Source organism: Hemicordylus capensis, chromosome 3 (genome assembly GCF_027244095.1).
Source record: "Hemicordylus capensis ecotype Gifberg chromosome 3, rHemCap1.1.pri, whole genome shotgun sequence".
Lineage (NCBI taxonomy): Eukaryota > Metazoa > Chordata > Lepidosauria > Squamata > Cordylidae > Hemicordylus > Hemicordylus capensis.
In genome coordinates, this window is record NC_069659.1 from 324,644,350 (window position 1) to 324,668,411 (window position 24,062).

The window sequence follows — 24,062 nt, forward strand, 5'->3', positions numbered from 1 at the left end:
TTTCCTGGTTGTCCATGGTATCCTCAAAAGTCTTCTCCACCACCCAAGTTCAAAAGCGTCAATGCTTTTTCTGTCCTACTTCTTCAAAGTCCAGCTTTCACATCCATAGAGTGTCACGGGGAAAATCATTGGCTGAATGATTCTAATCTTTGTTGGTGTAGACACGTCACAGCATCTAAATATCCTTTCCAAGGCTTTCACTGCAACCCTACCAAGTGCTAGTCTGTGGCTTATTTCTTGACTGCTGGATCCTTTACTGTTGATGGTCAATCCTAAAAGGCAGACGCTATCCACCACTTCAATGTCTTCATTATCACTTCTGAGGCTGGTTGCTTGTTATATTTAGTTATCTTTAGTTTAGTCTTATTTACATTTAACTGTAGTCCCATTTTTTCACTGTGCTCCTTGACTTTCATTACTAGAGCTTGCAGATCATCTGCATTCTCAGCTATCAGAGTGGTGTCATCAGCGTAGTGCAGGTTATTGATGTTTCTTCCTCCAACTTTAAAGCCATGCTCATCTTCTTCCAATCCAGCTTCTCTCAGTATATGTTCAGCATATAAATTGAATAAAGTTAAATACCATGCTACAAAAAAACAAATCAGAGGGAGAGGTGTGATTTTGGTAGGAAAAGATTTCTCAGATCTTTCCAAAGCAGGTCTGAGTGGTGGCAGCAGAAATATCTGGTGATAGGGTGGTCTTCACATCACTCCAAAGAAATGCACAGAGAATGAAGTGTGAGGTTGCCACTACAGGCATGAGAGAAAAACCTGTCATCGCCCCCCCCCACACACACACACCCTGTTCAACTTTGTAGAAAAATCAGGAATAGCTTCCCCCCCCCCCGCAAGTACTTTGTGTTCCATCAATGTATTAGGCTACATTAGTCTGAATACTTAATTGCTCAGATCTGCTCAGTGCATAGGGATGTGCAAAATGTTTTGATGTCAAAATGTTTTGACTCAAAATGGGCTGTTTTGAGTGCCTTGAGCTCAAAACAAAATGTCCTTTTAATAAAGGGCTGTTTGAGCTTGAAACAAAACAACTCAATTTCAATTTGAAATGTTTCAACGTTACAAGAATCATTTTTTTTTTTTGGAGGCCCGTTTCCCTCCCTGCTGATTGGTTTTCTGGTACTGGCTTGTTATCATGCAAACCAAATGTTGTCATGGCAAACTCTGCTCCCATTGGTTGGGGGCAGGGAGGGACCCCAAAAGGAGGGAGTTTCAAAATGTATTCAAAGGGACTGAGAGAACCCTTATAGTGGACCTCTCTTGAAGAGGATACATCAGGAGAGGAGGAAGGAAAGTTTGATTTTGTGGTTTTCTCAGCACTGAGTATAATACACTGTGCTATTGCTGCTATAACTTTCTGGTTGACAAAGTCAGTACTTGGGTGCCTTCCTTCCTTGAGTTGTGGTTTGTTTTGTTTGTGAGATAGTGTAGTGGTGAGAAATGGACAGTGGTGGGTGTGGGTGTGTAATTTTTTTGGTGATTGCTGTGACAAGCTTAATGTCTTTGAACTTGAGATAAACTTGTGCTACACTCACTGCTCTGGTCTGCTCTGCAATCTGCATTGCAAGGTGTACTTAATCAAAATGTGGCTGAACTTGCTCTAGTTGAGCTTATGGCTATGCTTGCTGCTGCTAAGTGTGCTGCTGTGGCAGCTGTGCTAGAATGCTAGAAACGTAAGTAAAGTGTGCCGTCGAGTTGGTGTTGACTCTTGGCAACTACAGACCCCTGTGGTTGTCTTTGGTAGAATACAAGAGGAGTTTACCATTGGCTCCTCCCGCGCAGTATGAGATGATGCCTTTCAGCACCTTCCTATATTGGTGCTGTCCGATAAAGGTGTTTCTGGAAACATAAGGAGTCATAATTGTGGGTGAGAGAGCAACTTCTGCCAATAATGTTACTGCAATGCAGGAACTGTGGCTGGCAGTGCATTCTGGGTCAGAGATTCTTTTTTGGCCATTTTTGGACTGTGTTTGAAATGTACATTCTGCATTGGGAGGGACAGATTCTCTTTTACTGTGTGCTCCTTCAGTGTTTTTCAAGGCATGGCTGCAAAATGCATTACATACTGTGAGTGGTTTGTTCCAGCCTTAAGGAACAATGGGGAAACTCAAAACACCCCATTGTTCCAGTAAGGAACATGGGTAGTTCCTAGGGAAACCAAAGTGGGCTGTATGGTAGGGCATGATGGGTGCTACCTACCACCCAACCCACAAAAGAAATGGGCAAGCAGGAGATTTTAAACATTTTTTAACCTTTCCCCATTCCCCCCAAATTCTCATAGGATCCTATGGAACCACGTGATCAGTAGTTCCAGGACTGAGATTGTAAAAAATTCCTAGCAATCTTTTCCTCTCTAATAAGATGAGCAGTCTAAACTAGTAGATAGTGGAGATTTAGCCGAGATTCATTCAAAATTCTGCTATTAAAGCAATACATTCCTAACTGCTGTTCTTAAGCAGTATTTGAATGTGTCATTTCAGGCTATTTGTGTTTTGTTATACAGTACATATAAGCTGAAGTCTGCCAGGCCATGGGGCTTGCAAACCCAACTGAGGAAATACTTGTTTGTCACTGATTCATAGCTCCAAACATACACTGCACCTTCAAGCATCAAATCTATTTAAAGGCCAAAGTCCATTTCTGAAGGCACCATCCTTTCAAGACTAGTTTTAAAGATTTCAGATCCTGTCTCTTGTAATGCACATATTTTTCCTTGTCGTTTTTTCTAAGCAAAGCCAGCAGAAACCTCCAAATTCAATACAACAGTGGAAATGTATTTTTTACCTTATTACCTGTTGTTTCTTAAGCTTCTATGGTCACAAAGGAATCTTATAAACAAGAGATTTTGCCATGTAGCTTGTATTGTGCCTTTATCACCAAAACAGAGATAATGTGTGTGGATTATTGCATCCACCTCCAGTGTGATTGACTTTCTATTTACTAACTTAACAGCTTTTAGGCAAATTCCTGACACAAGGGTAAAAATTACACCGGTTATGTAAATGAGATGAGAAATTCTTCCTGTGACCTACAGGTGAAACTCGAAAAATTAGAATATCGTGCAAAAGTTCATTAATTTCAGTAATGCAAATTAAAAGGTGAAACTGATATATGAGATAGACGCATTACATGCAAAGCGAGATAAGTCAAGCCTTAATTTGTTATAATTGTGATGATCATGGCATACAGCTCATGAGAACCCCAAATCCACAATCCCAGAAAATTAGAATATTGTGAAAAGGTTCAACAGTCTAGGCTCCAGGTGTCCCACTCCAATCAGCTAATCAATCCATAACACCTGCAAAGGGTTCCTGAGCCTTTAAATGGTCTCTCAGTCTGGTTCATTAGGAATCACAATCATGGGAAAGACTGCTGACTTGACAGTTGTGCAGAAAACCATCATTGATCAAAGCCTCAAAAGGTAATTGCAAAAGAAGTTGGATGTTCCCAAAGTGCTGTATCAAAGCACATTAATAGAAAGTTATGTGGAAGGGAAAAGTGTGGAAGAAAAAGGTGCACAAGCAGCAGGGATGACCGCAGCCTGGAGAGGATTGTCAGGAAAAGGCCATTCAAAAGTGTTGGGGACTTTCACAAGGAGTGGACTGAGGCTGGATTTAGTGCATCAAGAGCCACCACACACAAATGGATCCTGGACATGGGCTTCAAATGTCATATTCATCTTGTCAAGCCGCTCCTGAACAACAAACAACGTCAGAAGCTTCTTACCTGGGCTCAAGAAAAAAAGAACTGGTCTGTTGCTCAGTGGTCCAAAGTCCTCTTTTCTGATGAGAGCAACTTTTGCATCTCATTTGGAAACCAAGGACCCAGAGTCTAGAGGAAGAATGGAGAGGCACACAATGCAAGATGCTTGAAGTCCAGTGTGAAGTTTCCACAGTCTGTGTTGATTTGGGGAGCCATGTCATCTGCTGGTGTTGGTCCACTGTGCTTCATTAAGTCCCGGGTCAATGCAGCTGTCAATCAGGAGATTTTGGAGCACTTCATGCTTCCTTCCGCAGACGAGCTGTATGGGGATACTGACTTCATTTTCCAGCAGGACTTGGCACCTGCCCACACTGCCAAAAGTACCAAAACCTGGTTCAATGACCATGGGATTACTGTGCTTGATTGGCCAGCAAACTCGCCTGACCTGAACCCCAGAGAGAATCTATGGGGCACTGCCAAGAGAAGGATGAGAGACATGAGACCAAACAATGCAGAATTGCTGAAGGCCGCTATTGAAGCATCCTGGTCTTCCATAACACCTCAGCAGTGCCACAGGCTGATAACATCCATGCCACGCCGCATTGAGGCAGTAATTGCTGCAAAAGGGGCCCAAACCAAGTACTGAATACATATGCATGCTTATACTTTTCAGAGGTCCGATATTGTTCTATTTACAATCCTTGTTTTATTGGTTTCATGTAATATTCTAATTTTCTGGGATTGTGGATTTGGGGTTTTCATGAGCTGTACGCCATGATCATCACAATTATAACAAATTAAGGCTTGACTTATCTCGCTTTGCATGTAATGCGTCTATCTCATATATCAGTTTCACCTTTTAATTTGCATTACTGAAATTAATGAACTTTTGCACGATATTTTAATTTTTTGAGTTTCACCTGTATTCTTTGCTGAGAGAAGCCTGATTCAGGCATTAAGCTGTACAGGTGTACGGATGTCTATACACTTGTACACATGTTTGTGTGAATAATTGTACCTGTGTTCATTTTAGAAGAACCTGGTACAAGTCCTTCAAATGCATGAGACATAAGAAGTATACTTGTATATTAACCCATGTTTTAACTTTTTGTTTGTTTGCTTGTTGTAAACCACCGAGAGACATGAGTTTTGGGCAGTATAAAAATATTATAATACCTGCAGTACTGGGCAGTATAAAAATAAATAATACCTGATTTCAATGTAACATGTGAATAACCTGTGTAAACTGTACCCACGTACGAGTGTTGGACATAATGTGTGAATGAGTCTCCCTTGGGCATCCCAGGGTTCTAAACAGAGGAAGAATTTCTCCATGAGTACAGTGTTTGTCTCTTCAGACAAATGGTGTCATTAGGGAGAATTGTGGGGGGAGGGTAAAGAGTGTGTTGTGTGGAGGCAAGGCTTACAGGTGGATTCTTATGGATGCCACACTCAAGGACAACACCCACAAGAACAGTATAGAGCTACTCACAAGAAACACACATAAAGCATTTCAAACCTAGTTATCAGTTGCTTACATTCAAATGTAATGCCTGCTAACTGAGCAAAGAGGCACCTTTTAAAGTGGTGGTTCTCATATATTTAGCAGGAGGAAAGCAACAGTCCACATCCAACCCCTTCAATGGCTGTTGCTGATGTCTCCTTTGTGTTTTCCTTTTAGATTGTGAGCCCTTTTGGGACAGGGAACCATCTTATTTATTTTCTATGTAAACTGCTTTGAGAACTTCTGTTGAGAAGTGGTATATGAATATTCATAGTAGTACTAAATACTGGGAGATAATCTTGTCTCTATGGGCAATATTTCATGATTCCAGTAAAACACAGGGTGAAACAACAGCACCTCTTGAGCAGATGGTCTAGCTCAGGATACAGCAGCTTCCTATGCTCCTATGAAACACCAGGAGTTACTTCACACCACCAGTGACAAGGGCGCTGGAGTGGGCTGTGGGGAAGGCAGGTTATACTCACCTTTCCCACAGACGGATCAGCTTGTGTTGCTGGGCGCACTCCCTCCCTGCACACCCAGACAATTACCCCCTTGGCCAGGAAGTGGGGTCAGGGCTGGGATGTGTCATTTTGGCCCCCGGAATTACCAGGATGCACCGTGCAAATGTGTGGAGCATCCTGGGGATCCTCCTCCCCTCCCCAGGCTCCCCACAGTGTGGCAGCCGTGGCTGCCACATGAGCAAAAACAAATGAGGTAAAGGGAGTGCTTGTTCCCTTAACCTCATTTTAGAGGGTGGCTAATTGGGCGGGTTTTCCACCGTGTTGCTGCTGGGATCAGCCTGATCTTGGGGTTCACATGCATGTGCAAAACCAGGCTGGGCTCCCTCAGCCCGGTTTTGCACACGCATGTGAACATCTCCAGATGTGATGAATCTGTGCACATCTGCTTCAAGTGAATTCTAATGAGGGAAGCTAGAAGATGTGGGGTGCTGGTGGCCATGCACTTAAACAAATGTGTAGTTTGCCCAAAGAAGACCTGTTAACTAACCAGGGAAATCAGCTAAGAGTCCTAGTTATCTTTTAAAAAGTAGGGGGAGAGTTTCTGTCCTTGTGAAATTATGCTTGAAAGTGGGTGGGCAATACCGATTAAAAATCTCAGAAGCTAGAATGCATGCTCAGTAGGATATTCAATCAGAATGTATCCATATGGTGTAAGATAATATGTATGATAATGCATACAGGTTATAGTATTCAGCTTTTCTAGTAGCAGAATGTGCATTACCTTGGAGCAGAACAACTTTAGAGCTGCTTGACACAACAATTAAAAAAATGTACAATTCTGAATGAAGCCTTGGGAAGGTTTCAGACAACCCAAAGAAAGTAAGTGGGAGGGAGTCAGTACTTCTATCCCTTTCCATATCATCTGAATCCAGAAATGTTGGGTTGCCCATGTTGGGTTCCCTCAGCCGCCTGGCATTATCTGCCCAACTTCAGCTCTTGGTTACAGATGGGCAACTGTTGGGTGGTGGCAGAAACCCAACATTGGTAACCCATTTCCAGCTTTGGACATGGAACAGGGTGGAAATACCAGCCTCCTTACTTTCCACCAGTCATCTTGACCCGCCCATTGAAATAGAACTTGAGGGAACAGAAATCCAAGAAGACTGTGTAGTATTTATTTTCCATCTTCCATACTATTTATTCAAAATGTAGAATAATGTTTTGGGGGCAACACAAACCTCTGGTTATCCAAACATTCAGCACAGTCCATTCTGCTATAGAAACAAGTGTTAGGTCCAGAAATACACAACTTATCCGTTTTTTTCAAAGTTGCTACTACAGTCATACCTTGCCAACTGCTAGGGTTCCATTCTGGCAAAAGCTCGCTGTTGTCAAATTCACGGTTGGAGAGGCATTATCATTTATGGGAAATAGGGGGTTAGGGGAACCATGACCGCAAAGATACCTAAAAATAAAGGAAAACATACACACACACCCCAGTGCTTAGAAATCACAAAAAACCGTGTAATATCGCTGAGTCACCAAGAAGAATGAGCAGATCAAACCTCTGGAAAAATTTTGAACCTCTCCTCCCAAATCATTCAAAGCCATTTTAAATTGGCAAGGGACAGCAAGGTCAGCAAGGGTCACCAAGAGAATGAGCAGATCGAACTGCTGAATCCCCCAAAATCACAGACACCCCCCCCCCCAAAAAAACCCCCCCGCTGACCGTGGATACTCGAGTTGCGGTTGGCAAGACCTGTCACAATTTCCCATTCGCATATACTCAAAGTTGGTAAAACTGTGGTTGGTAAGGGATGACTATTCTCATTTACTGGATACTTTCGCAGCCTCCATTGTATAAAAACACACAGTCTTTTAGACTACGAAGAGTTAGGTAGAATAACTGTCCATCTTGTGAATGATCAAGAGTTTTCTTCCTGAAAAGAGTGAATGTGATCAGCACAAATATGCAATTATAAACTGCCAATCACTTGCCATCACTCAGCTTTGTTGCATTTAAAAAACAACACTTAAGTGCTTAAAAATTTATTTTAATGTTTCTCTTCCATGAATACAAAGAATATCCTGTATTAAAAAAAGAAAAGAGGTAATAGGTACAGGTCTTTTACATAGAACAAAAAATGTATCATGCCATGAAAACAAAGCCCCTAGGACAAAGGTGCATTATTCTAATTTATCAAGAAGAGTTTGGACAGGCATTCTTTTTGTTTTTATTTTTACAATCACTCCCTTCTTTCAGCATTAAACAGAAAAAGCCCTTGTCTCAAAACCACAGGATGATAAGAAAGCCCAGCTGCTTCTTTTCTGTTCTGCATGGAGTAAATGTGGCTTAACTGTGTATCACTTTGCTACTGTGCTTCAATTACATTCACAGCCAAATATACTGAACAAATATACAGAAAGCACAATTTTCCCTAAAAAAAATTGCTTTGTGCTCTCATTTCTTCCCTATTCTGAGAAGTTTAATAGATACCAACAACATGTAAACAGTTACATATATATATATATATATATGAGGAAGGACCACTGCTCAATGGAAGAGTATCTGCTTTGCATGCAGAACATCCCAGGTTCAGTATCTGGCATCTCCAGGTAAGGCTGGAAAATAAACATCTGAAACCTGGAGGATGGGTACTATTCGGTGTAGACCATACTGAGTTAAACGCTTCCATAGAAAAGAAAGATAGGAAGACATAATCATTCTATGAATCCTGGGTTAGGTTTTATTATGAGTATACAGTGTGTGCGCCCGTCTCCCACACTTCCTTGGTATATATGATTACTTTTAACCCTCATACATCTGCACCAATGCTAACCATGGTGAATGTTACTCTGGTTCCTTAATAAGGATTTGGGAAACCCACATCCAACCCTGGTTTCAAACCCTGGTTACATGGTTATTCTTGATTATAGTTAACCACTATTGTTAGCACTGATACAGACATAATGAAGGAGAAGGAAAGAGAAAGCCTGTGGCACGTGTTTAGGAGATCAGGAGCATGCTGGTCTCTGATGCCTGAGTTAAAAGTGAATATGTCAGTGTGTTCTTTGTTCTTTAAAAAAAAAAACGAACTTCCTGTTTGGGGAGGAAGGAATGCTCATTTCAAGAGTTCCCTGGTGCCCCTCTTTTCTTGATATTTTAGTATTTGGGATTTTGTTTTTGTCATCACTAGATGTTCTGCAGTGCTGTTTATTTAGTTACACATAGGCATTGTGTGTTAGAACAAGGAGATGGCCCTAGAAAATTCCTAGTCTTTAATTCCATTATAGATGGTAGGGCAGGATTCAGCTAAATTTCACAGAATCAGACTCCATTTAGCTTACACAACCACTGGGAGAAGCCAGAACTCATTCACCATTTTAGAGAACATTCACTCCTAAAGGACTACTCCAAGTATGGTAAGAGTTTTATCAACCACACTGGTTCAAAACAATCAAGTACCCCACAAGGGATTCAGATATCCAGCACACATCTGCATGAGTTCTGTAAAGCTGTGTAAATGATGCAAATCAGCAACTGCAGATCTGGAGTTTTTAGGAGTTCTGCTAAATCAAAATTAGCAAAAACAAAAACAAACTCAGAACTAGGCAAAGCTCCAAAGGAATCCCATACTCAATATAGAATTTTGGGTGTTTCATTCTTTTCAATACTAGGAAGGCAAAAAGAGATCCAACAGTGAAGAGAAGTCGCCCTTGCTCATTCAGAACTCCAGAAGCCAATCAGATACTTCTCATTTGTGCATCACAGATACTGGAACTAAAGTGACTTCCCAAAACAATTCAAATTCTTAAAATCAAATCTCACATAGACATTTATATTTTAAAATGTGCCACTGAAATTTGAGCTCTGTGTCCCATGCCCAGAAATGAAGCTTCCTATGTTCTTATTTTCTCAGAAATCTGTATGTGAAAATTCAAAATTTGAAAAGATAACACATTCTGAATTTAAAATTTCCACCCTCAAAATTTATAAATTTTCAAATGCATTACATAAATTCATCAAATTTATTGAATTCACTTTGAAGGATTTTCAGCTAATTTTGGAGATTGGGGAAATTTGCTTTCATCACTGTATAAGTCCTACTGTACAGTCACCTGTGGGAGCTTACCATTATTATCTATTGGTATCTAATAAATTTAAATCTATTTAAATTTATTTAAATAAATCTATTTACAGGTGTAAATAGCTAATAGCTAATTTAGACTTTACGGCATTTATCAGTTTTCTTCAATAGCAAAGGGCTCTGTTGACTGAAAAATAATCATGTGGTTAGGCTTGTGGTAGATCATAAGTTGATAACCATTCTAGAACTCCCTAAGGATAGCTAAATGATAGGAATATGGAGGGGAAATGGCATTAATTGTAGCATTTTACAGTGACTGATATCTGTTCCACATTCTGTTGCACATGCATTGCAAATACAAGACATCATGACCTACAGCATGCAACCAACAACAAATGCATCATGTTTGTGCATGATCTCTTTAAAAAAAAAAAAAAACATTCATGAAGTTTTACAACATCTATTTACAAAAAACTCTGATGGAAATGGGCACATTAATTTATGACAAGACTCCCAGTTGTGAAAAATGCATTTCTGAGTAATTTAAATGCTCATGGTTGCACTGCTTACTGATAATCCTTCATTCAGTGAGAAAGCTTGTAAACAATGAAGATGTACATTTATACAATTTACAGTCTCAAAAGGAAATAGATTTCTGGTTTATCATCTTCACTTGACTTGGTATCTAGAAGAGAGTCATCAGAATAAAACTGATCATTGTATCCATAGCGTAAAGTTGTACATGCACCTTCTGGGACACCTCGGCCTTCTAGGTCATCTGCGTTGAAGTTATCTAGATAACTAGATATGTACGATCCAGTGGAATGTCTATTGATAATGTGAGGAGATACAGAGGGCTTATTTCTAAAGACTACCCCCGTTACATTACCACTGGCATTAGAAAGTTTTTGCTTGCTGGCTTCTTGTCGCTCCTTGGCACGGCTAGCAATGTTTCGCACTCTGCTCTGACTCCTGGAAGACAGTTTTCGGACCAACATTTTTGAGCAATCGTCATTCTTTTTAGAACAAAATGGCTGGCAACCATCCTCCTGATCAAAAGACACTAGTTTTCTCAACTGTTCTGTCAGAGGATCTGTAGCTTGTGACTTCTTAGCTTTCAGAGCAGCCACCGTCTTGTCTCTCATGCCAGATGTGATGAAACCTCGACTAATGTACTTGTATTTGCTTTCGAAATTGCAAGAGATATCTTCTGAAGTTAGATCTCCAAGACTTTTGGATTTGCACGGACTTGGCTGTTTTTGAGCTGTGGGAGAAGGATAAGGCAAAGCATTCTTGGACCTCAAAGAGGAGTCCATGGTGACTCTTTGAGAGAGGTTTAACAAATTGTTCTGTGTATCTGAAATCTGCAAATAATTATTGTACAGAAGATCAACCTTTTTGTGTTCTGGACAAGGAAGATATTGATTTTTTTCACTTCTACACTTGAAATCCTCAATTAGGTTGGCACTGCAGAGGTCCTTACTGTTAAGGTTCCCAAAGATGCTCTCGTTATAGTGCAGACTGTCCTGATTATGCTTGAGTTTCAAAGGAGAAGCCAGTTGGCTCAGGTCTTCTCTCTTATATTCAAATGCAGTAATCAAGAGGTCTTGGAACCCTCCATCAACCTCCATAAGGCTGCTGCCTGTAGAATTTACACAAGTGAAAGGGACAGCTATATTGTACTCCAAGTCTGAGCTGTCAGAAATGCTGGAGTGGCTATTGTCAAGAGATTCCCAGTTTGTCCCACACTTCCTTTTGGGGTTTGCTTTCAGCATGCTGCCTGGTGAAATGCAGGAAAGCACTGCATTGGTGTCTTTTGCACAATGGTCTTTTGCAACCTTGTCCACTAATTCATGGCTGGAATCTGGAGAAAGAGAGGCCTCATGGATAATTGTGTACAGAGAACACCCTGTTGTCTCAGGGGTGGAGGTCATAGTTGCTTCTAGTGTTGATAATGATACAATAGGTGTTACACTAGGAACTTGGGGGTCAAAAGCTGTATTTGGATAGTTTTGCAATGTACTTGGTAGATACGTAGACTTCATACTAATGTTCTTACTGCTGACTCCAGGAGGACTAGAAATTGCAGCCAAATTCATTTGGTCATTTGTGACATCCAAGTGTTCTATCAGTGATGAGACAGAACTACCCACATCAGTCTCATTGGTTAAAGAGACCTCATTAATGAGGCGAGAAATGTCACTATCTTGCATGGCAGGTGTGGAGTGAAAGTCAGGGACATCATAACAGGTCGCAGAAGATGCATCAGCTAATGTTAAATTAGTTAGAGCACTATTAACAACTGTATGAGATTCAATGTTAGGCTTTTTATCTTCTTGAGGAAGAGAACTTCCTGCTACTGTTTTTTGCTCTTTGGATAGCACAGTATCCTCCATTGACGTTTGAGCCATGCAAGACAGGTCTTCATTTTTTTCTCTTTCAAGTTCTTCCTTTAGATGAGCAGCTGCACTGGAAATATTACTTTTCCAGTACTCAGTGGAGAAATAGGTTTCAGCTATTCCAATTGCAAAGTCCAAGCTTTCCGCCTTTTCACACACAGGTAAAGTTGCACAACCGCCAGTCTTGGGAACACCTTTTTTAAATGGAGATGCAAACTTTGTAAAAGACTCTTTCTCTGGAGGAGAGGAGACCAGTTCTTTCGAATTTGCTTGATCCTTGCTTGTATCATTTTTACTTTTGGCTAAATCAATTTTAAAAAGAAAAACAATAGTTAGGAAGAATGCTCTCTCACCTGCTTATGACAGTTTTGTCTTGAGACAGACAAATGGAGAATGTAAAATTGTTCACAACTGTGAGAGGATTTAATCATGGGGTTGTGCAGGTTTAGTACAAATTATCCAAGTGGTATGGGAAATGGCAAAATATATAGTTGGAGGCACTTCATTGAAGGTTTTAATGCTTCATTACATCATCACAATTATGATGTAATATTTGTTGTAAAGAATGTCAATGAGGTACCATAGTCTGGATATGTGGCATTACCTTCAGCTGTGTTCCTATTCAGATTTGTACTATAAAGAAGCATGGCAAACAAAGACAGAACAAAACAGCTCTGTTAAAAACACCATTGCAAACAAGAGGCATGCTTATCAGAACTCCTGAATTACACATTCAACATCTGGACTCCATGCACCATAGCATCAGAAAAGCAGTGATTTTCTAATGCCACACATTCATCAGAAGAATAGGAATTTTAAAAATTCCACTGGGTACAGTTTGTTTCTCTATCTATATATCTAAAATTCTAGGACTGAATAAAACTATTTTGCATTAATGGTTTAAAGATTGCCATGAAAAAGGACAACTTTATGAACAATGCACAGGCAAGACTCTGGCCAACTTTTAAATAACAGAATAGGGAAAAATGAATTCCGTACTCAGTCCTCTCACCTTTACTCAGGTTGTACAGGGATCTTTTCTAGATCCCTATATATGGCTGTGAAACAAACGCTTGTGTTTTTGGTAAGAAAGGAAGGAGGGATAGATGGGGAAAACTTAAGGATCAATAGGACAATGCCAAACATTACAAACATGTTTGGAGTTAATGGACAGCCTCCATTTCTTACTCTGCGTTTCCACAGTCACTTCAAATGAATAATAAATAATACATCATAAATGCAGTCATTTATGGCTAATGTATGGCTTCATCAAGCAAGCAAATATATAAGTAAATAAATTGTAAAGGCATTTGCCGCTTCATAGCCTGATATCAAATTATCTGTTTGTTTATGGTATATCAATATTTTGTCCCCCAGCTCTAAAGATTAATTGATTTCCACCGTTTTTTGTTTTTTTAAAAGACTAAAATTAAAACCCTGGGTTGGAGAAAAGAATTTCATGTGCTCCATGAACTGTTATTTCCTAGATGTTCACAAAGAAGGAACTTTGAAAGTTTGAACTTTGAAACTTTGATATTACTTGGTAACAAATAAAGATCACAGTTTTTCCTGAAACAATCAGGTTTATCAGAAAGTCAGGTGATCTTTAAGACTGACTAGGTACTGTCACTTGTTCACTGCATTAGTGTGCAAGATCCTGATGACAAGATCATAAAGAAGTGTTCTTAGTGGAGATCATGTCATTAAGAAGTTCCTTCCCTTTGGACACTGAAATCTAAAACTGAATCCTTCTGAAAGTGCTGGAACGCACTATTATACCCACACTTGGTGGCGTGGGACCCCTTGCCTGTGGTATAATCCCATATTAGTGGGATGTGTGTATGAATGCAATAAGCATGCAGGTGGATCTCTCTTGTTCCATCAATACTCTCCCACCCAGCTGGTTGCATGGGAAAGAGCCACATGAATAAACATGCAATCAGCACCTTTGCACTAACTGATGCTCACCACAATGCATCAGCCTGAATGCTGGTGTTCCAATCCTAAACATTTGCACCACCACCATCCCTGCAATACCAATGCAATATCATGATTTGTGACTCTGCAGGTTTCTCTGATGTCAGAGAAATGCTACATTCAGAATCAGATTATTCCCTAGATCACCTGAGTTCTAGAGAGCTACTTGCTGCATTCCCATGCATGTTTAGTTGGGAGATGTCCTATTAAGTTTAGCAGAATTCACTTCCAAGTAAGTGTGCATAGCATTTGTAGCCTTAGAGGTGAAGAACTGAGCTGATTACTAACTTTCTAAAACAAATGCCTTAGAAACAACTTACCAGAGGTATTTTTAGATTTGGTAGCATCAGCAGCTGTGGTAGCATCTTGATCTGGGGATGGCAAACCCACCAGAAGATATTTGTCAACCGGCATGGAAATGGGACGTGCTTGCAAACTCCTGCTTGTGCGCCTTAGAACACCTTCCTTGTCTTTCAGATCTGCTCCCTCAGATGCACTCTCTTTAAGCTCAGTGGCTTCCTGGAAGCCCATTTTGCTCTTCTTCCTGCCCTTTGCTGGAGCGCTGGCTGTGCGTCGGAGAAGTCGTTCCCCGATTGACCTTTTCCGAACATAATTAGCACTGTTTTCCACAGAATTATGTTTGGGGTTCTTGTTAAAAAGTCCCCTGAGTCCTATCAGTTGCTTGTTCTAGAGATTAAAAGAGGAAGAAGAAGGAAGTACTACAGATTTTAGGAAATTATGGCCTGCTTGATAAACGGTTGCTTATGCACATTGTCTGGGTGATGAATGAAAAGGAAACCTAATCAAACAACCAAAAAGAAGCTATTAAATCAAACAAATTCACATCTAGTTGATCCAGGAAAATACAGTCACAGCTCACCATGAATTCATGCATGTTTGAAAACATTTCTCCCCATCAGGAAGGCAGCCTGCCATGACAGCAAAGGAACTTTACCAGAAGCTTCCTAATCACACACGACAAGCTTGCAAGGAATGTCCTGAGGTGAAGGTTGTCCTGCCCAAGGACATGGAGTTGCATCATGACATGGGCCACCTCAAAGCAATAGCTCAAGTTTTCAAAGTCTTTATGGGAAATGAAGTGACATGGCAACTACAGATCATGCGATTGGGAATGGCTCCATAAAAAGAAACCTGTGCCCAGAGATTGCATGCTAAATAAAGGCTACCTTTGTGGCTCCTAGAAAGTGCATTATAGTATAACTGGGGTTGAGGATTAAGGGACTCCACTGAAAGGCAAAGAGAGGCAAACACGTCGGGAGAATTTTTGCAAGTTGCTCACAAGAAAACGATATGAGACATCAAGTGTTTTTATAGAGATAAATATTTAAGTTAGATGGCTATTTCAGATGATTTGCTGCTTCTTTCAAGTGGAGCAGCTCAGCTATCTTGGGGAAGAAATGTAATGTCTGAAGATGCACATCCCAATTATAGCTTCTACTTGAGGCCCATTCACATGCTATGTTCAACACTCATATAATGAGTGAACAGTGTACACAGGTACACACAAGTACAGTCATTTACATAAACACATGTATGAGTGTACACTCGTAGTACACTCGTACAGTATAATGTCTGGATTGGGCTTTGCTGATGGCAATTTGATTAAGTGCAACAGCTCAGAAAAGCAACACCACACTCTCATGAATCAAGGTATGAAAAGTTACAACTGGAACAGCTCAGATGTTGCTTCCTCCCTGTGGCCACGTGCCTAGAAATGCTCAGATTGCTCAAAATGAAAGAAGCATCACATGTTTGAATTAGCCCACAGGGAAGAGGGGCATGCACAATTGCCTAGCCAATAGCATTTGCGAGATGTAGCCAAGTAGCCAGAAGCCAAGTAACCAGCCAAAACTTTCCTTGAAAATTAGTCAAGGAAAGTGATTTCATATCATCTTCTGAGGTGGTTTGCTAGATTTGTTTTTATAGCTAGGCTCATTTTTTCTACTTAACTTGGCTCTGTCTTGCTGTAATTTAAAAGCTCTTCTCTAAGCTGCAAGACAGGGAGGATCCGAAGTGGGTCAGATTAAGTCTTTTACAGAAGCAGCAGAAAATAATCTGTCCTGTCCTCTAGTCTTTTATTGTTCATATTCAATATATTTTAACAAGATGCCCCCTCTGTAATCTAAATATTGAAATGTTATATGCCTTCTAAATACCTGTTTATCTGCCTGTTTTAAAGAAGACCTGAGCTGACTGCCAACATTCTACATACATGCATAAAGAACACAGGAATCAACACGAGGCAAGGAGGAGTCATGGAGAAGAGAGTTAATCAAAGCAACAAGCCACAGCAGCAGCCCCACCCCTAGGCCACCAGGGAAGAAACAGAGAGGTAAAGGGAGAAAAGGGATAGGAAGCGAACATAGGAAGCGGCCATATACTGAGTCAGACCATTGGTCCATCTAGCTTGGTATTGTCTACACAGACTGGCAGTTAGTAGGATATGCCTACTAACAGCAGCATTCAATGCACTATATCAGCCAAACACTAATTTTATCTGACAACAAACTGTATGTACAAGCAGAGCAGATAAACAACTATACATTTGCTCTGCATTATTTCAGAAAAGAATAATGACACTACTAAGTATATAAGCTAGTGGATGCTCTAAGTCAAAGGCTGGCAATGGAAGGCCATGGGGTCCCATCTGGCACCCCAGGGCTTTTTTCTAAGGAATGCTTTCCCCCATCCTCTGTCCCCTGAGATGGCTGATTATAGTTGTCACCACTTAGGAGCAGTGTGGGGAACACAGGTTCCCTTGTGGGCCACATGCTAGCCCATGGCCTAATTGGGTCAGCTCTTTGCTTTGTGCTACAGAAGACCTCATTACTCAGAGCTATTTTGACCCCAAAGGACGACATTATTATTTTCATCTCATACTGAAAATCAAGCAATTTAGCAGCATCTCAAAACGATGGAAGGGGTATGCAAAACCTAAAAACATGCTGACTTTCTGTAACAATGAAGGAAGTTATCCCTTGAACTCACATGGGCAACTGGGATATACGTGTCTGGGATCTCATCCAAGTCAGTTTTAGTTGTTTGATTCTTCTTCTTTTTTAAAAAGTGCATCATTAATAAATATGCCTAAATGGCAGCTCAAAAACTGAAACATATGTTTAGATAGAGACCTGGAGTGATGATAAATTCATATTTTGAAGTGAAGACCTATTTGCTCACCACTGATTTCTAAAAAGACCACTGCCATGAATAATGGTGCAATCACCAGTTAAACAGATGCATAGGTAACAAAATGAACCTTGGGAAAGCCAGGGGACACAGTTTTAAGTAAGACACAGGATGTTTCTAATATTAGCTTTTGGAAACCAGGTATTTTAATAATCATATTCAGTCAGATCACATTTCTTAAAATATACGGTTTTTTTAAGGTATAGTATACCGTATGTATACATCAACATACACATTTCTTAAATGTATAGTAAAAAAGAAAAACATGGATACACAATAATACAATCCTTTATGGCAAATTAACAAACAATTCATCATTCTTCTACTCACTCAGTTCTGTAGCTTCTGATCTAGGCATCTTCTAAATAAGCTTGTAAACAATATTTGATAAAATTTAGTAGTTTAGATCGGAGCTCCGATCTATCCTTGGAACACTTTAGTTCCTTTATATTCAAAGGTTTTACGATTTAGGATGACAGATTTGAGTTCATCCGCTAGATTTTATCAAAGCTTGCCTTAACTGCTAAAAGCTAAAGTTTTGCCTGGTCTGCTCTCAAGATTCTAGATCTAAATGGTCAAGATCTAAACTGCAGCTCAGGTTTAGCAAGATTGATCTTAATTACCAGCAAATCTGCCACAGAAGATTGTTTTGTTTTGTTTTTTAAATCTAGTTTCAAAATCAGTTTTGCTTGCACACCTTGGTTTAATCAGTCTGGGGAGGAGCTGTCTTGAAATGTGCTTGCTTTGATCTAGCATGATTGTTCCTGAGCAGCAGATGATAATTGTCTATGTTGTTGATGTATAGAGAATCAGGTTAAAAAGAAGGAAAACTTATGCCACAATTAAGCAGGGAATCTCTGGATGATACGGATTATCTGGACCCTTTTCAATCTGGCTTCCGTCCTGGATATGGGACTGAGACTGCCTTGGTCACTCTAGTGGATGACCTACGCTGGGAACTAGACAGGGGGAGGGTGTCCCTGTTGGTTCTGCTGGACCTCTCGACAACATTCAATACCATCAACCATGGTATCCTTCTGGGCCGCCTCTCAAGTATGGGAATTGGAGGTACTGCGTTGCGGTGGTTCCGGTCCTTTCTTGGGGGGAAGGGTCCAGAAGGTGGTGCTAGGGGACTACTGCTCAGCCCCGTGGCCATTGGCCTGTGGGGTCCCACAGGGTTCGGTCTTGTTCCCCATGGTGTTTAACATCTACATGAAGCCGCTGGGAGAGGTCATCCGGGGACTTGGACTGAGTTGTCAGCAATATGCGGATGACACTCAGCTCTATCTCTCCTTGTCACCTGATCCTAGGGAGGCAGTGGATGTCCTGAATTGGGGGCTGGAGGCTGTGATGGGTTGGATGTGGGCTAATAAACTGAAATTTAATCCGAACAAGACGGAGGTACTGTTGGTCACTAGGAGAGCCAATCGGGATGAGAATTTACCAGTTCTGGATGGGGTTGCACTCCCCTTGAAGGAGCAACTACGCAGCTTGGGGGTACTACTGGACCCAGCTCTGCTTTGGGAAGCTCAGCTGGAGGCGGTGGCCAGGGGTGCCTTTGCACGGCTTCGACTAGTGCGCCAGCTGCGTCCCTTTCTCGAGAAGGCAGATCTGGCCACAGTTACCCATGCCTTAGTCATGTCACAGCTGGATTACTGTAATGTGCTCTACATGGGGCTGCCCTTGAAGAATATCTGGAAACTGCAGCTAGTGCAAAATGTGGCAGCTAGGTTTTATCGGGAGTTGCCCGGTGGGAGCACATCACACCCATTTTGAAAGAGTTGTACGGGCTGCCAGTACGTTTCTGGGTCCAATTAAAGGTGCTGGTTTTGACCTTTAAAGCTCTTAACGGTTTGGGCCCAGGGTACTTGAGGGACCGCCTGCTCCCAAGGGTTGCTGCCCGCTTGACGAGGTCATCTGAGGGGGCTCTGCTCTGGGTGCCGACAATGAGAGAGGCTTGGCTGTCGTGCACTTGGGATAGGGCCTTCTCTATTGCTGCCTCTAGGCTTTGGAATGCTCTCCCATGGCCATTCACTCCTCTGACTCCATCACAGTTTTTTGAAAGCTTGTAAAATCTTGGCTTTTTACCCAGGCCTTTACATGATTGTTTTATTGCTGCTTCTATGTGTTTTACTCGCATATAGTTTTTATGTTTGTATTTTATAGATTTTAAATTAGATTGGTTATATATTTTTTGCTTAATATTTTTATTGTCATTTTAATTGTATGTTTTTTTAACTTTTGTAAACCGCCTTGGGATTAGTTTTAATGAAAGGCGGTATATAAATGTAACAATAAATAAAATAAATTAAAATAAATAAAATAAAATAAATCTCTAAGAGTAGCTCTTGCTTTTTTTGCTCAGTGAAAGGGAAACTGACCAGAACAAAGGAGTTTGGATTCTGAAATGGGAGGAAGAGGGCGTTTTGTATATGCACTTAAGAAAAAGCATTTCTGTTTAAAGTAGCTCAGTATTTGCCTTCTAGAGCTGCTCACTAAACAACATAGGGAAATTTACCAAAATAAATCCTTCTTCCCATTTCTCAGCATCTACTACCAGGGGTGGAGCTAGGGGAGAGGGGGCCTGTGTTCACCCCTCTTCCCGGAGGCCCTTCGGATATAATGAAGAACACAGGGAGGGGTGGAGCTGGGGGGCCCTCAGGAGCTGCAGGATCCGGGTTCTTTGAACCCATCTGCTCAATTATAGCTACACCCCTGTCTGCTACACTGATTTCCCATGCCCCTCAACTAGTTTTTATTGTTGTTGTTGTTATTATTATTATTATTACATTTATATCCCGCTCTTCCTCCAAGGAGTCCAGAGCGGTGTACTACATACTTGAGTTTCTCTTTCACAACAACCCTGTGAAGTAGGCTAGGCTGAGAGAGAAGTGACTGGCCCAGCGTCACCCAGCTAGTACCATGGTTGAATGGGGATTTGAACTCGGGTCTCCCCGGTCCTAGTCCAGTACTCTAACCACTGTACCACACTGGCTCTCTTAGCATCAGTGCTACTAAAATGGCTACAGCATTCAGTTATTAATGGCATGATCTACATTAAAAATCTATACGCTGGGCAACAGACACCCACCTTCTTGCTTAATTGCACAGGGATGTTTATATTGCCAAGTGTTGTTCTAAAATACTCATCTAAGGAATTTAGCAGAAATTCTGAAAGAGCAGTTTCATGAAAATGCTTTTGTTTTGCCATTTTAAAACCTGAAGCAAGTTTTAAAATATCCCATCTTCTGAAACACAGGGGGATAACAATGGTTCTGCGTGGACATGGATCAGCGCACAATGCGAACACAACTCAAAATGTCTCAGACAAAATAAAGATATCGACACAAACACATCTCAGACAAAATAAAAACATTTAAAGACTGCTGCCCTCAGCCCCTTAGCAGGCAGGGTATACCTAGCAACCATCATATCTGCCACCCACCCCCCTCACAGTCTTTGTGAATGGAGAAAAGGGTGGTTCCTTTATTTGGAAGAAACTGGAAGTAAAGTGGTGGGTGGGGAGATTAATTGGAAAGGAAAGATGGCCAGTTAGCACTTGGGGCATTGTTAACTCATTCAGGTTGGAGATCCACATCAGAAATAAACCTTTGGAGTGCACATATTATACATGTTCATTCATAGTTAGTTAATACTTACATTTACTTAATGCCATTTACTTGCACACTATTTTTATGAAGAACATGTAAACTGCAAAAACTACAGTTTCTTATTCCAGATAGTCTGAGTCCGCCCTTCAAAATATTTGAACATATGATCGTGAAGCGATTACTGCCATTTCCTGTGCTTGGGTAATTACAGTAAATGGCAATTTATAGGGCACAATCCTGATTGTTCCATGTGCAGAAAGCAGGGTGCAAAGCAGTTCTATCAGAGGCCACACTATATTCTTCCCCTTTCTCCCCATTCCATCTTGATACTCAGCCACCACCATCGTGCTCCATATATGCTACATTTCTAGGGAGCCCACCAATGCCTCTTGTTGACGTATCCAGTGACCTGTTCCTCTCCAGGACTCCTGCTTCTGCCAAGTCTAGACTGTGAGTCGAGGGCCTGAGAAGCAGTGGGTTGCTGAATACTTCTTTCAATTGAATACTACCATGAGTCAGAAAGGGAATAACCCTCAAAGTGAATGTTCAGTGCTGATTTAAACACGAGAATGGTAAAGCAAGAAGAACTTTGTGGTGTTGCACACACCCAGAATCTCACTTGAACAAGGTCATGTTGCTTGCTTCTGCCTCACTAGCCCACTGGGCATCCACATGTGGTGTGCTAATGCTGCATTCATAGTGGCCAAGGGACTGGTTTAAATAAGAGGCTGGGCGTGAGCAACACCAACCATGTGGGTAGGTTCTTCTTTAAACCAACCTGATGTGTGATGTAGCACAAACAAATAGCATTGATGGGTAGGCACTGAGGTTGCCTGGTTAGGGGAGGGACAATTATACTGGCCTCCAATAGAGCCATTCTGCTTGCATGGAGCAACCAAGATTTGTCTCATATGAGGAACACAATTTCCCTAGATGTTTGGTACTGTACAATACACATGGGAAATGGTTGTTTATCATCAAGCCTGATATTCTTCCTTAGACTGTTCTGTGTTCAATTCTGTTTTGTGTCCATGTTGTATTTCTCAACTATATTCCCCTTCTTCTTGTAGATTAATTTTGGAAGCTGTTCTGGAATAGTTTGGGAGAGAACTGTACTGTTTTATTTGCCAAATTGGGAAGAGAGAATATTCAGAAAAAAAATCTAAATATCTTAAGGATGCATGCTTAAACATAGTAGCAATTATAAATAATTGCTACTATGTTTAAACACATGTCCTTAAGATATTCAGATTTTTTTCAATAGAAAATGTTCAGAACAAAATGCACACCCAACAATATCCTGTTACTGCAAGAAATAAGACAACAGCTCCTCACTTACCTTTCCATAAATTTCATTGATGGTTATATGTACAAATATAGAGGCTTCAGTCAGTCCCTCCAAGTAAACATGCCGGTACCCTGAAGAAAAGGAAAGCCAGCTATTTGAAATTTTCAGGCCAAGATGCTACTCCCACCAAACTATAAAGGGTTAATATATAATGGGGCTGTTCTCACAACCATAAACAGAGTTGGCAAAGTGCCCAGCTAGGGTAGGGGAGCCTGATCGGTGGCTGTGAAGGGAATGATTGTGTGGGAGCTGGGAAGGACAGCTTTTCATCCATCTTTGATAAAATGCTGAGGACAGAATATGAGTTGGGTGTGCCCATCCGACCCACCTCCTGGCTCCCATACGATCACTCTCCCTTCCTCATAACTTGATCTTGGCAAACATACAGCTGCCAGTCGGGAGCCTTCATCTCTCCCCTACCGCAACTGGGTGCTCCACAGGCCGTCAGGATCGCGAGAACAGCCCTAAGATAAAGAGCGTGCAATGACAATTGAAGTTGGGAAGCCCTACAAAACCTCCAGGGAAAAACAATAAAGTTTGTTTGTTTGTTCCCATTCCTTCAGTGGAGGAATGGAAACTTGCCTCTAGTTTTTGCTAAATGAAAATGCCGAGGCTTTTAGCTTTTAGCATGTGAGTGCTTGATGCAAGTATAACTGTAGTTCCTGTTCTGGATGTTACACAGGAAATGTGAAGAGCATGCTTTCAAGTTTCAAAGTAATAAGCTACAATGGCTATATTTGAATCTACTTTACCCATCATTTAATATAATCTGGGGAGGCCCTGCTTTATGTTCCATCATATTCATAGACCAGACTGGCCTCCATAAGAAGCAGGGAATTTTCAGTTGCTGGCCTGGGGCTTTGCAATGTTCTTCCATTGGCTGTGCTTTTGGTTCCATCCCTTCTGGATACAAGCAGATTAAGAATGTTGTGTTTCAATCCTATTCCAGTTGGTAGTTCTCATACTTGATTAGTGGCTACTATGTTTTGCTGTTGGTTTTGTTCATTTGGGTTTTGATTTGAATTGTTTTGCCCCTATCTTTGGCAATTTTTAAAAAAGGCACTGAAGACATTTTTATTCACCCAAGCTTTTCAGTAGATTTATAGTTTTAATACCTTTAATGTTGGCTTTTAACTTATTTTAATGTTAAGGATTTTAATGTTTAAATTATTTCAATTGTTGAATTGATTTTAATGTTTAAATGATTTTAATTAATTGTAAACTGCCCAGAGAAGCAAGTTTTGGGCGGTATAGAAGTATGTTAACAACAACAACAACAACAACAACAACAACAACAACAACAACAACAACCCCCAGTGAGGCACTACCTTGACGTGGTTGTGGGGCTTGTGTGCTCTGATGAAGGTGAGAGCTATGCCAGAGGTCCAACCATACTGGACAGGTCTCACCAGAGGAGCCAGACAAAGAGTGCCTCTCCCATCAACAATATGGTGAGACGTAACTTTAATAAATCTATACCGGATCGGTCATCGCCCGGGTCAACAAGGACCGCGCCAGGTGCTATAGTCCCTGGACATCTGGTGGCAAGTGGGCTACAGGACTCAGGATCTTCAGTTGAGCAACCAGGGCTGGGACAGCAAAGCTACTGGAAGAAACGTCGCTTAACCGAAAAAAATATACAAAAAATGCCAACAAGGAAATAATAATCTGCTATTACAAGTCTAGTCCAACTAGAAGAGGTTATTTAAAAAAGAATGTACCAAATTTGGAAAGAGAAGCATCCA

At 41.0% G+C, this 24,062-nt stretch overlaps 1 protein-coding gene across 6 annotated transcripts in view; it reads right to left on the bottom strand.

The window, feature by feature from the left end:
• Window positions 1-7,722: 7,722 nt before the first annotated feature.
• Window positions 7,723-24,062, bottom strand: part of LOC128349399 (1-phosphatidylinositol 4,5-bisphosphate phosphodiesterase eta-1-like) — a 204,512-nt gene continuing 188,172 nt past the window's right edge. For 4 of the 6 annotated variants that reach the window (XM_053305602.1, XM_053305604.1, XM_053305606.1 and 1 more), the window contains 4 exons: window positions 22,309-22,388; window positions 17,158-17,223; window positions 14,469-14,835; window positions 7,723-12,473 (listed from right to left, as the gene is read on the bottom strand). In XM_053305602.1, the coding sequence (XP_053161577.1) occupies window positions 10,402-12,473; window positions 14,469-14,835; window positions 17,158-17,223; window positions 22,309-22,388 (2,585 nt within the window). In that variant the 3' untranslated portion in view covers window positions 7,723-10,401. Of the gene's footprint in view, window positions 12,474-14,468; window positions 14,836-15,335; window positions 15,396-17,157; window positions 17,224-22,308; window positions 22,389-24,062 lie in introns of all 6 variants that reach the window. The other 2 variants (XM_053305603.1, XM_053305605.1) reach the window with 2 other exon arrangements.